General features: G+C 39.9%; 1 protein-coding gene across 3 annotated transcripts in view; it reads right to left on the bottom strand.

Moving 5' to 3' along the window:
- Positions 1-5,282: 5,282 nt before the first annotated feature.
- Positions 5,283-13,973, bottom strand: part of NUP210 (nucleoporin 210) — a 94,099-nt gene continuing 85,408 nt past the window's right edge. For all 3 annotated transcript variants that reach the window (XM_068960240.1, XM_068960239.1, XM_068960238.1), the window contains exons 34-40: positions 13,340-13,463; positions 12,280-12,426; positions 10,104-10,354; positions 9,281-9,500; positions 8,612-8,707; positions 8,388-8,471; positions 5,283-7,268 (exon numbers count right to left, since the gene is read on the bottom strand). In XM_068960240.1, the coding sequence (XP_068816341.1) occupies positions 7,168-7,268; positions 8,388-8,471; positions 8,612-8,707; positions 9,281-9,500; positions 10,104-10,354; positions 12,280-12,426; positions 13,340-13,463 (1,023 nt within the window). In that variant the 3' untranslated portion in view covers positions 5,283-7,167. The remainder of the gene's footprint in view (positions 7,269-8,387; positions 8,472-8,611; positions 8,708-9,280; positions 9,501-10,103; positions 10,355-12,279; positions 12,427-13,339; positions 13,464-13,973) is intronic.

Below are 13,973 nucleotides of genomic sequence, written 5' to 3'. Positions count from 1 at the left end.
AGTTATGAAGTTGATGCAATTCTTACAAAATCATGCTAGGGAGCCTGTGTCATGGAGAAAATCTGACTTGATTTCAAGGCCAGCTATGACCTTAAACTTGTAACTGAGGCACCAAGGAAAGAGCCAATAAGGAATGATTTTTATCGTAATATACCACCAATAATATACAGACTAATTTAACCACACAAAATTAAATGTATGAATAAAACCTCTAGTTACCTTATCAGGCAAAATACTTGAAGAAGAGGAACTAATTTGAAAGCACATACCTTGCCTGTCGATCAAACATTATATCCAGGGTTCCTCCACCTACAATTCTTGTATCAGGATGTTTCACAAATTATAGTGAAGTGATTTGAAACAGCATAATGTAGGTGCAAGCAGCATGTCATAGAAAAGGCCAAGAAAGGTCCTGGTGAACATTAGAGTTTCAAAGTCTGTCTTCAATAGGTAGCTGTACAGAGGAGCACTGCTGGAAGAGGATCTCTGGAGCCACCCTGCAAGGAGAGTATGAGTAATTACAAAAAACAGGGAAAGACGCTCTGCTATTTACCCCTTTCTGCTTCTCTAAAAGTGAGCTGCTTCTGGTACTACAAGTCACAGACTATATTTATATACTAGTATCATGCAGATCTAGGCCAGCAGCCTATATACAGGGGGCAGTGGTTTAGTAGCAGTTACATTATACCTGAACAACTTACTTACTCAGAGATGTAATTGGCTAATACACTGTATCAATGTACATTTGTGCAACCTATGCAGTTAATGTTACAGGCAATGATTAAATGGCTAAGGTTGTAAGTTGCTACAAGTAGCTGGCTGTTGCGCTTGTGGAGTAGAAGGGACCCTGTGCTCAAGGGCTGTTACTGCTTCCTCTAAATGACACGAGACAAGACCTAGTCTTCAAGATTTAATCCTTTATCTTTTTTTTGTAAAGATTCTTCTCCTAGTATTCATTCAAGGACCCTGCCTGTACCCAGCTTGTTAAAAAAACAATGGTAGGTCAGTGATTTCTGACATATATACATACATACTAACAAAGGTGGCTAAGGAATTTGCCAAAACTGACCTCCGCACCCTGATTTTGCCTGCAGGCTTAAAGGCGACCTCTAAGAGAAATAAGCCAGGTTATGTCCATTGGAGACCCTCTGCTGAGGAGGAAGGTAGAGCAACATGCCCTGCCTAGACCCTAGTCTACTCCAGCTGTACCTCTGACCAGGGAAACTGGAAGGAGAACACCACGCTTCTTGGAGAGACCTGTACTGATAAATCCTCAGAGGACATTTTTCTGCAGGTCACAGAATCACAGAACAGTTGAGGTTGGCATGGACCTCTGCACATTGCTTAGTTCAAGCCCTCTGCTCGAGCAGGGTCACCCACAGCTGGTCACCCAGGGCCGAGTTCAGACAGCTTTTGATGATCTCTGAGGATGGAGACTCCACAACCTCTTTGGGCAACCTTCTCCTCACAGTAAAAAGTGAGGTACCTCATAAATGTGTATATCAACAACCAAACAGGGAAGGGAATCCAAACATTATCTTCAGTACATGCAGTGAGTAGGAAAAATGCTAGATCAACAGCTGCAAAACTGAGCTTCTTTTTATAAAGAACAACAAACCCCACAAAAAAACCCCCCCAAAATAGCCATGCTGTTGGGACAATCTTCTCCTAAAGTACCACATGGTGATCCTCATTCCTAACCGGGAAGGAGTCTTAACTGAAAAAGTTAGTGCAATATTTTATTCACTATCTGGTCATGCTTTTTAAGAGGAGAGAGGGAGAAATAATGATTATGCTGTGTTAGGGGAGTTACATTAGTGAGTAAATGGACTTGAACTATAATATTAGCCTAGTCAGGCCAATCTAATCAAATAATTCTTTGCCGCCTGGCTATTTGTGACGGGCAGCAATTTTCTGTATGCAATGAGACAACCTAGAACGGAAAGCGGGCTCTTTGTCCCCTACCCGCCTGAGGTACCACCAGTGCCTCGTTTTGTTGCGGCGCTCAGCTGGTACGCGCGAGTACACAGGCATCCGTTCCTGTATTTTGAGACCGTTTCAACAAAATTTGTGCTCACGCTCATAGGAAGTAGCACAAACGAGATTTTTTTCAATTCACAAGAACTGTAAGGAGTAACTACATCGCACAGATTGTAACCCGTCAGGTTTTCAGGACTGTACGCCTGCTGCCACAAGTAAGTATCTTCCACTTGATTACGTTCTGGTCACGGTATGTGGGAGAGCAATCTAAGCCACTTCACCAAAGAGCACGAGATGGAAATAGATATGCACCCAATAGTTCTGCCTCAGAGAGACACAGGAGACCTGACGCTAACTTTAACTAGTAGACGAAGACACCTCAGAAACTGTAGTAGCACTATGTTAACTCTAATGAGTCCTCTCCCTCCCCCCGATATATTTCTGAATGACATTTATATTTTAAAGTTTTAGTAACACTTCCCTCCTTCCAATTACTTGAACGTCTGCCAAACATATTCTGTAAACGTGGTCTGCAGCGTTGGCATGACATTTCCTTCCCCTTTGGGAATGAATCCCCTCGATGCAGATGCCAGCTTGACAGGGAATTGGTGAAAATTTCCTTCAAAGACAAAAATTCTTTTGCTCCTCCTTTTCCTAACCCTGAACACAGCTGTACCTTTTAGGGGATTTTTCTCACTCCAGTTTGCACGGATAAAAAGCAGTACACAGCAAGTCTTCTCCTCAACAGAGCTTAAAACAAGCAAATCAGTAAGTAATAAACAAGCAGGGACGCGGGGCGGGCGGCTCCCCACCGCCAGCGCAGCCGCCCCGCCTCAGGCGCCGCCGCCTCCCTCCGCGCCGCGGCGGCCGTTGGCGCTGCGCGGGGGGAGGGGCGGGCGCGAGGCCGCTGGCGGGAAGGCGCCTCCGCGAGGCCGCCATGTCGGAGCCAGCGGCCGAGGCGCCAACGGCTCCGGGCGGGCCGGGACTGGGCTGGACCCTCCCGCTCCCTTGCCGCGGCATCACCCAAGTACAAACCACTATGCAGATATACACTGTATCAATGGATTTGCTATACTGCAGTGACATACAAAATATAAAGGATGAACGTGGCCACCAGTTCCAGCCCAGAGCTGAGGTGATAAATCCAGAAAGGGGTTAAACCAAAACCACACAGCCTTCCCGGGGCTCGAGGGCACACGCCCGCAGCCCCACGGCTCCTCGCCCCTTCTGCGGGGACGCGGCTTGGCCACGGGCACCGCTGCTCTCGGGTGCCGTCTGCGCGCTGAGGAAAGAGCCCTCGAGTTGGGTTTTCAACATAAAATATTTGCAAGTGGGGAACAGGTCTGCCCCTGAGCAGATCGCGCAGGGCCACTCTAACGCTGTTGCGGTGGCCGTTTTTGCCATAGAGATCCTCTGGCTAGATATTCAAAGGCAGAAAACGCAGCGTTAGGAGGACGGGCCAAGTCATTGGCTTAGAGATCGAACTGCTGACAAGTCTGGCTTGCCTTTTTTTCTCCCCCCCCCCCCCCCCCCTTCTCCTCTCCATAGTTTACTTAGCTCTAGGCAGCCCATTAAAAAGAAAAAGAACCCTTTAGTACAAGAACCAACATCATGTTGCTGCATGGACCAAATCCTGCTCCTACTAAAAGCAAAGGCAAAAGCTCCTGCTGAATGGGAAGGGACCAAGATTTGGATTCGAGTGCAGCACTGATATTTTATTAACTGATAAAATAAATCAACTTGCATTAAGACATCTAACTTACAGCGCACACCTTCCCAGCATCCCTTCTCCCGCAGAAACACTCAGAAGCAGCAATGAGTCCAGCAGTGAGCGTACAGAGGAAATGCAAAATCCAAATCTCATTCTAGTCAAATCCTTACAAATTTTTTCTGAACAATTGAGCTTTACACTGGCAGCAACATACTCAAACACTTCTATCCCCAAATAACCCCCAGAACAGCAGCAGTCTGTCTCACAGATCATTCAGTTTCCTCAACTCAAAACCCTTGTTTTGAGCAGCAAGTTAGCTGCAGGAACCACACCTACTCTCTTTTATATATATTACTGACTCCCCTCCAGCTCTAGCAGTTTGTGGCAAGTCACAGTTCCTGAAGATGCATGCCAGGAGATTGCAAGTACTTGCTTCAGGAGGTGAAATAAACACTGGGCATTTGCCAGCGTACTCCCACCACTTGGAGCAGCTCATTTTTCAGGACATTCACTGCTAGACTGGTGGGCTGAGTAGAAAAGAGAAGGAAGAGAAGGAGACTAAAACCCCTCCTGTAAGCATTTCTGAAATGTTTAGCACAGTAGCACTGAGATGAACGGATGGATGGTAGGAAGGAGAGAGAACATTTTTCCTTAAAAATCCAAATGAACAAAGTGGGAAGCTCAGACAAACCAGGAAAAAAGCTGCCTCTTCATCTACTGCTGACTTCAGTAGGCCTTGAAGATGCTCAGAGAAAACTGGGAAAACCTAGCAACAAATACTAGATTAAAAGTAGACAAAGTATTTGAAAATCACATTATGAAAAAAAAAGAAAAATTAATAATGTAAAATCACGATCACTACTACTGAAAGGCTATAAGGACAGGGCCCCGTGGCTGCGCCATGGAAACCCGCTCTTTTGAACAGCGTTCTCAGCCGCTTCCTGGGACCGAGAGAGGGAGTGTATGTATAAAAATAAATACAAATACGAAATGAACAATTTGTAATCTAACATACTATGTTTAGCAACAAATAAGATTAAGAGACAACAAGCTTCCATTCAACTTTTTTGTACATGAACTTGTTCAAATGCTTCCCTGCATCCAGCTATATGCTGTAGAAAGCATTTTTGCTCTGCAGTCTTTGTAACATGCACAGTAGAGGACATTATGAACACTACGATTTTGCTAATTAACCCAATTAACATATTAACACAACACTAACAATGTAAGAGCAGCACTTCTATTAGTGATTCCAAGCTAAGTGAAAAAACTAAGCCCTGATCCTATCTCACCTAATTTTTGCCATCATCTCCCTTTAAATTGTTAAACTTAACACTTGGATTTCCCCGCTCTCTCTCGCTCCAGGGACTAGAGGTGGTGGTAGGGGGATGTATTTTAAAACCCATAAACAGGAACCACAATCAAAAATACATATTGTCACATAAAATGGCATACTGTGGCAAGGGTGGAGTGGGGGGGGGGAAATCGAGGCATACTCACATGAGTGGGGCATGAATTGTAGGAGGTAAAGTACACATAATGTAGTTGATGATAAATTCTAAACAGTCAAGGCAAGAATATTCAGACAGTATACTAAGGAATCTTACAAAGCTTTATTAAATAATACAATTACAAATGCTTATTATTTACATCCAAATTGTCAATTGTAAGCAGTACTAGCATGTAAGGCACAATTTCTCAAAAACTAGCAAATAAGTTTACAGGACTCTTTACATAATATGTAAAGACGTTGCTTTTCTGTAACACTGTATGAAACCAAAACTATAGGCTATAGACTGTACGCACATTCCATTCCTTTGACTATTTGCCTGCATAATTCTGCACATTTAATACATTTTACATGAGATGTTTTGTTCTTTGAAACAGAACAATTGCAATTACCATCATTATGGTCATCAGAGCATATGAGACTGTGAGAATGAGAGTTCAGAGCTCCTGAATATTATTCACAACTGCAACTGTGATACTGTTCATAAATATAAACAAAGCCCCTACCTGTTAGCTGCAAAATACTACTTAGGGACTAAAAATGACTATGATTATAATCCCTAAAATGAAGGATTCTCTCCTTCTAGCTTCTCACCTGAAGTGTTTTCCTATCCTCAGGGAAATATTTCAGGGCTAAGGATTGGAATCAGTTATTCTTTTTCTTGTGTTTAAAATTAATGTGCAAAAAAGTTCAGGTCAGCATACCTCACTGCCATCTTCTTGTTTAGAAAGCAAAATACATCTGAGCATATGCAGTGATCAATTTTCTGATTTAGTAGAGTACATTCTAGCGTACCCTGAATTGTGCATTTTATATCTGTGTGTCCTAGCGGTGAGGAAAAATACAACCACAAAACAAAAATCCAGTATTCAGTAACACAGCAGTAACATAGCAGTGAAATGCTATGTTGTATTTTACAGACATAAAAGTGAGCAATTATTATTAGAATATTATACTACAAATATTCCCTGTCTGGTCATACCAGTAATATCTTACTGTATAGTTGAAGTTAAGACCCTGGATGCAGCTGTATCAGTATGTACAGGAATACACCAGAGACAAACAGACCGAACCAACTGAAAGGATCAGTGATGGTAATTGTGAAATAAGCCACTTATTTTCCAGTGCAGCAGGTGGCTAGTGGTAATAAAAGGAGGCTCAGTTTCCATTGAGGTACTTGCATATGTAAAACAACCTATAAAAACGTATAATATCAGAACACAGATTAAAAAACTGCCTTGAATTAAAAAGAGGTACTGTCAAATGAAAGGTCCTCTTAGAAGGCACAGGCTTTCACATTCTCAATCCAAAAAAAAGTGCTTACAGTAACAAGAAAGCAATACTGCAATTGTACCCAAAGGAAGCCACACTTTTTGGATTGTATTGTTTTTGTAACAAACTCCAAATCTAGTCACAGTTGTTCCAGCATTCCTAATGTTAAAAAAGTAAATTATAATGATGTATCACATTGTAAGGCTAAATGTAAGAACATTTATCAGTGCAGTACATTCCTGAGTCTTTGGAACTCAAAATAAAACACTATAATCCTTTGAAATATACAATCCTTCATATTTTTGGCTCATGTTTGACCTGTTTTTCTATTTCCCTTTTTAAAAAGTTCATTAAAAAGAAAGTTAATTTTCACATAAAGTAAATAAACTTGTGTCATTTTCCTATAGACATAACTTCTAATTGCTTGAAGAGCGCAAGAAAGCTATCTTAGCACAAACATTGCTTTTTGTCCAGTCATCCTTGTCAACTGAGCATAAAACAGCAGATAAATTTTAAAGAACTGAAGCATTGACATAACAAGATTCAAAGAGCTTGAAGTATTAAAAGAAAATTATGAGGTTAGTTACATTTATGAAATGACCTGAATTATATCAAAACTGTGAAAGCTGCTGTTGCTGAAGGCACTGATTTTTTATTCTCGAGCCCTAACGCGCACTGGTGAGTCCTGCTGCCTCTAACGTGAGCCATAATCGGTGCTCCAGAGCATGGATGATGGGCTTGTTTTTCTGCTTGACGATAGGGGACTGCAGGAAGGCGCGGGTGATACAGAGAAACCTGAAGCATAGCAGAAAAGGGGAAAAACAATCATATTCAAAAATGGTGGAGGCAGAAATAAATAAATAGCTGCTGTTGATCATCTGTTGGAATACCTGGCAAGTGAGTCTAATGATCCATTCCAAGTGAAACAACCCCTTCAGCTTATCGTGTATTTTTTTTCAACTGGTGATAGCTATCAACATTTTGCAAGTCCTCCTATTAGTTAAAGGATTGATTAAATCTTCCGAGGGGGGCAAAATATATTGCATTTCAGCAAATAACTTCCAATTCAGATTTGCTTTGTCACCTGAAATATCAGGCAAGTATTTCTATGAAGATGACTTCAGCTCACCAAAATCTTAAACTTTTATCTGTAATAATGGAAATTTAATAACCACTGCTATGTGATTACAGACCCTCGCAGCGAATGGGTATTTTTTGCAAACTCCTTTCAGGAGAGCGCGATTGTGTTCCATCACAAACAGGTAAAATTGGAAGTAATTATGATATCAAATGATACAGATAAAACACGGCTGCAAGACCAAAACCAGTTAAAGAACAAACTGTTCCCTGAGCAACACAACTAAGGCTTCTGTAGACCTGTGTCCTTTGCTTCCAAATGTTTCCCCTTCTATACCTCTTGCAAAAAGCCTCAGTTCCCACTATCTCACAACATGCTGACAGCAGAAGAGCGGCTGTATGTGCTGCAGCCAGTTCGCTGTCACATGAACTGAGTAGCCTGTCAGCTGCTGCCAAGCACATTGTATTAGCAACTGAGCTCTGCTTTGCTTTCCCTTAGTAGGACGACAATCGTGGATTGCTCTCCTCTCTCTATCTGCTGATTTTCATGAATTCTCACACTTCTAACGTGCTAGCCATTTCCAATGCAGATAAAACTGGCCAACAGTGTCAAAAGTATTAGCGATTGGAGTAGTGGGCAGGAGATGGACAAGAAAACAAGTGATTCATTGCCTAGGCCTTATCACATAGGAAACCAGGCTAATATTTTCTAGAAACTGGCACAGTGCTTGTTGTAATTTAATTCAGTATATAGGCTTTCTCCTTGTGATATTTCCCTACTTTTAATTCAAATACTAACCAATTAATTTCATTTATAACTGGGTAACAGCTGCTTACTGTTATGGCTGTGTTGAGGAGTTGTCCTTGGGGTAAATGCTGGATGAGTTTGCTGTTCTTTTGGTGAGAAAACTGCATGATAGGCTGCAAGACATTGTCAAAAAAACCAAAACATAAAAAACCCAACCATTAAGCATGGAAATTGCTCCTTTATATCTCACAGCTAACATTTTAAGAAGTTACAGGGGAAAAAAAAATATTACTGCAGTCTTTCATTCTCTTACCTATGATCATAATAGCTGTCCCTGCTAATACTGCAAAAAGTGTGAAGAACATTACTTGATAGGAATCAAGAAAGTGCTGGAATAAACTAGCTCCGTCTGTAGAACCAATTGAGAGAAGACAAAACCGTGTTAAAAGAGCACCTCATCTCTCCAATCTGCTTTAAGAATAATTAGTTCTTTTCCTACTTTTGGCTATTTCAGTTTGAGTTTTTATTTATGCTAAATACATTTAATCAACTTCGGTAATATGACTTAGATTCTAACAACTATTCCCAATGCAGTCTTCAAAATTTGCCCACAACAACTCAAGACATTGATACGCAGTGTTCTCTATTTTTTCAGCCCCAATCGGCTAATAAGTTTTCAAAATAATGGTATGTTTGAGAATAAATAAAAACAAAGCAAAAAACTACTATTGGATACTTTAGCACTGGGATATTTATGCTAACTTTAAGAGAGCATTTTGGACTGACCCAAAAGGGAAATATGTTCAGCTTCAGTCATACTGAACAATTGTATTCAAGTCTCTGAATCACAGTGGGCAGCTTAAATGTCAATGCCAACGTTAGCTGCCAGCTCAGATTTAAACATATCAAATTTTATGACTGCACAAACATTGATGGAAATTAGAGATTTATTCTGGAACATGAAGTCTAGAGATAAACTTACGTCTCACTTGTGCACTGGTTCTGTCAGTCAAGTAAATCACTGTCACTGGGATAGTGATAGACTGGTCAGTCAAAGGACTAGAGACAGTTAGAGTGGTTGATAAGGATCCCTGACTTGAAACTCTTGGATCAGACAGACTAACAGTGTAGACCACATAACTAGGTAGTCCATAGGATTTCTCCTTCTTAAATGCCTTCACCATTGGTGACCCACATTTCACCTGCCAAGGAAAGAACAAGCCACAACAGACCATTTGAAATGAAGGAAAGAATAAGTAAATAAAACACAGCACACATCCATCTCCCAAGCCATGCTTCAGAAATGCATTATTCCACAGAAATGTAGAGCAACTCACCCCTCAGCAGGGGCTGGATTGGGTTGTAACTTCAGACTGACACCAGCAGCCCTTCACCTTTGTTTACTGTTAAGATTGCCCTAATAACTGATATTTCTGTAGATCTGGGATAACCCAATACAAGCAGAATCAAAGCATCCCTTGCTGGGCTTTGTGGTCCTTGGAGAGAGTCAAACAAGCGGGCAAGCGTCCCTGCCAGTAGGGAAGGGACAGCTTCCCTGCTCCCCCTACCCACATGTCCCACTATCACAGGGATCAACCTGCTCCACATGGAACCTGACACACTTCTATTACCCTGAAGCAAAAGTGAAAACTGAGGAGTAATACACCTGCAATGAATATCTCAATCATCTTGAGAACAATCCTGAGCAGGTAATGGCAGCACAGAGTTCCTTTGGTTAGAAAATTGCGGGTCAGGGTTCAAAATGCTTTCAGCTGTGTTTTGATACTTTTCAGAAACACACTCACCTCTAGGGTATCAAGAATTTCAGTGGCACCAAATATTTTCACATCAGAGCTTGTGAAATGGTTACTTAAAAGCATTTCCGTTTGGTCAGCATAAAACCCAGGATTGAATGGCACCTCAGTGCTGATCTGCTCTCCAGAGAAATGGCTGCCTTGGATTGAAGCTGTAACTCTGAGTGCTGTTTTACTCATGCTGAGATGCTTCAGCTGCTTGTCAGTAAGTCTGTGCATTGTGATGGAACAGGTGTAATGCCCTATAAAAACAAAAGCAGTTTGACTGTTAATTGCTTATCTTTATGTTTTTCTCTCCATGTGGTGAGAGATCTATGCGAGATCTTTAGAGAAGAGAGCTAAAGAAGGTAAAAATCAGGAGTGGGTAGGTGAATGGACAGTCTGTTTGCTTATCCAAGCATCGCAATCCCAGTAGTAAAGAAGATATTTTGCTCCAGACTAAACGTCATGTTAAAAAAAAGGAGAAAGACAGTTTTCAGCCCCTATGAGATTTCATTTTAATATGCCAGTGAGACTCAATTCCACTCTGAATATATTTTTATGTAAATATTTATACAAAGGCTTTGCTGAAAACTAAATTGAACATCATATATCACATTCTCTTCATCTAATGTTAGAATTCTAGTGTTCAGTGAACATAATCAGTTCTGTGGAGACATGGTTTATTACTTATAATATTTTCACTCAAGCTTAGATATTCATCATGTTTCTAATATGAGACATTTGTCTATTATTAGTAATAACTATAATAAAAAATTCCAACAGTATGGAAGATACAAAGTAACAAGCAGAATTTGCCAGATACATGTTTCCCCTTATTTTCTTTCCCTTGCTGAGTAACAGAGGCAGCCACTATTATGCAAAATATAATAGCATATTACACAAAGGGTACAGGGACTAACATAGAGGATAATTAAAAACTATCTTTCCAAGGAACTGTGGTGTTTTGGTTCTTTTAAAAATAATTTTATGATTATGAAACACCGGCATGTTGTAGACAACTCTCACAATTTTATTTCAATTTCCATAGCATTTGGTATTTTTCCCTCCTTTTAAGCCCCAGTTCATGATGTTTGGGGAGTATGTAACAATTCTAGCATTCATAAAGAAGTATAACACTCAGGTTGCAGGGCAAAGGCTGACAGCATGATAAATTCCAGAAGTGTTTAAGTCCCAGAATGCAGATACAAAGAAATCAAAATGTATTACTTTCAGAAGATTTTCGCATTTAAACAGTTTCCCTCAGCTTAATCGCTGAGGTTAGTTATACTGCAATAACAACATGTAGCAGGGCTATCAAAAGGCCAACATCAAACACAAAGGGTATTTAACTCAAGAGGACAATTTGGTGAAATTTAATGGCCTTTTGTACACAGAAGTTAAAATTAATGATTGCCTGTCTTATCCCTTGTCTTAACTTCTATTGCATTTATAGATGTGGGAAATACATTAACATCTGGCAAGAAAACACCTAAAAAAGCTAACGGCCATCTACTGCTGCAAAGATTCCCAATTTTGGAATGTTTGTCATCCGAGTGGTCATGTGTAGCAGCTGAAGTAGGACAGGTTTTGGTTCCATAGTTTAACAGATACAGAGCCTATGATATTCTTTTCTAAGTTAACCCATTACAAGGCAATCTATTTCTGCACAACTCAGCTGGAGTAAAACATGGCAGCTACCAACTCTATAAAGTGCATCAACCTAGTATATTATGCCAGTGCTCTGCAGTACCATCACTTCTGTCTCAAGGTAGCCGACCTACAAATACATAAGCAGTAATTTGCAAAATTAGGGCCTAAATTTGGGCTCACTGTACTTGAAAAATTTATCTAGGTTTGAGGTTTTTCCCCACTAAAATAATGCTTCCAAGGCATTGTATAAGGCAAAGTTTTTCCAAAATTGTAGTTGAGAGTCAGGAAGAAATGTGGAATGAGCTGCCATCGACTTTCAGATTTCATTAAAAACAAATAAATGCCTTTTCGCCATATGCAGAAAACTCAAGTTGAACAAGAAGAATTCACATTAGTAAATCATTGAAACCGGAGAGTTTACACAGCCAAGACTGTCAGATTTTCTGCTGAAGCCTCTGAGTCAAAGCACATTTGGACTAAACCACAGCAGAATTCGAAGTGTCTGCTTTCAGCGCTGCATCTTCTCTCACCTTACCTGAAAGTGCATCAAATCCAGGTTCTGCTATGAAAATGTCACGTGCTGGGAAATCAAAGGCATCACTGTTAAAATTTAGATGGCAACTGATAATGGACTCTGGTTGTAACTCAGCAATGGCTTCAATCTGAGCAGGCAAGCACTCCCCTAAAGGGAAGAAAAAGAAATTAGTTATGAGGCTCCTCTGCAAAAAGAAAACCATGGCTTGAAATACCAAGTTACTCTGCCACCTTCTAAAATAGTTCCACAAGGTTATGATCTTAAAATAGCTGGGAAGAACAGACAGCCTTCCTATCTCAGATCTATTCCCAAAGAGACAGTAAATTAAAACCTTATAATTTTTAAACCAGGAATAATTTATTTGCAGGTAATAATGAACCAGAGAGGATTTTCTGCTCAGATATATCTGCTGAATAAGATACATGATTCCGGGAGTCTCAATTTATATTCTAGTGTCTGGAAGAAGGTTTTCAGTAAGCTGGTAATTTACATATGGTACAAAAAATAGCATTTCAAAAAAGGTTAAGCATTAAAGTAATGGCTAAAAGGCACTCTGATCAAACAAAATACAGTTTATTGATTAGAGGACACAATATGATGCTTTATCTTTATATTAAGTGATTCTAATGGATAAAGTTTTTTGTAAAAAATTTAAGGATAACTAGTTTAAGCATGTTCAGTGAAAAATACATTAATTTCAAGAAGGCAATTAGAATTACACAGAATCAAGCAATCAGTTGATCACCTATTAACTGCTTTCTAATGTTATCAGTAAAATGACACTTCCATTATCTACTGATTTTATTAGCTGCAAAATCATAATGGTAACCCAAGATGCGCCCCAGATTCTGTAGCATGGCCCTGAGATTCTTCCTAGAACTCCTAGGACTGTAGATAGGAGTCACTAGAGATGAATGGAGATCTTGCTACCCCAGCTTCACAGGCCCTTAAAAAAACAAAAAAAACAAAAAAAAACCAAAACACCATTCCCCCTCAAAAAGCTAATCATGAATATACAAACATGCAACAAACAACTAGCATAAAGACTTTTTCATCATACCTTTCAAATTTTTACTTCTTTCCCCAATTGAAACTATTACTTTGGAGGCAGCAACTCCTTGTAAGCTTGTTTTCACTCCACTTACATGCGTTGCTGTAGTCCTCTGCGGTATGTTAATCAGTATCTTGGGGAGGGGAGAAAAAGGATGAAGCACACTGTTACCAATAACTACTTAAACAAACACAAATTAAGGCAAGAGCAGATTGTATTGATTCAGACGTACACTCATCCTTGTATGCGTAACAGATCAGAAGACGCCAAGCTTTTGCAATGCTCTTTATAAGAAATCGTACTTTTCTCTGATTTTACAGATTGCCTTTCAGCGCAATTTAAGCTAATAAAGTATTTTTCTATTTTTATCCAATACACATAAATCAGTGTTTAATAGGCATAAGCCTATATATAAAAATTTCACTTTTAAAGAACTCTCATGCTTATGCCTGCTGACACATTGAATTCTGTGTCAACAGTGCTATTGCACTGTAGATAAAATAAACAAAATATTTTGAGTAGTTCCGACTGGCGATGCACAGTACATACAGTGCAGCACTTTAGAAAGTTGTTCTTGGTATATCCTGCTGAACTTCATTCACAAAAGTAGCTTTACTAAAAATTGTTTAGCATCCAGAAACAA

This window comes from Struthio camelus, chromosome 14 (genome assembly GCF_040807025.1).
Source record: "Struthio camelus isolate bStrCam1 chromosome 14, bStrCam1.hap1, whole genome shotgun sequence".
Lineage (NCBI taxonomy): Eukaryota > Metazoa > Chordata > Aves > Struthioniformes > Struthionidae > Struthio > Struthio camelus.
The sequence above is the reverse complement of the archived record's forward strand: the minus strand, read 5'-3'. Positions and strand labels throughout refer to the sequence as shown.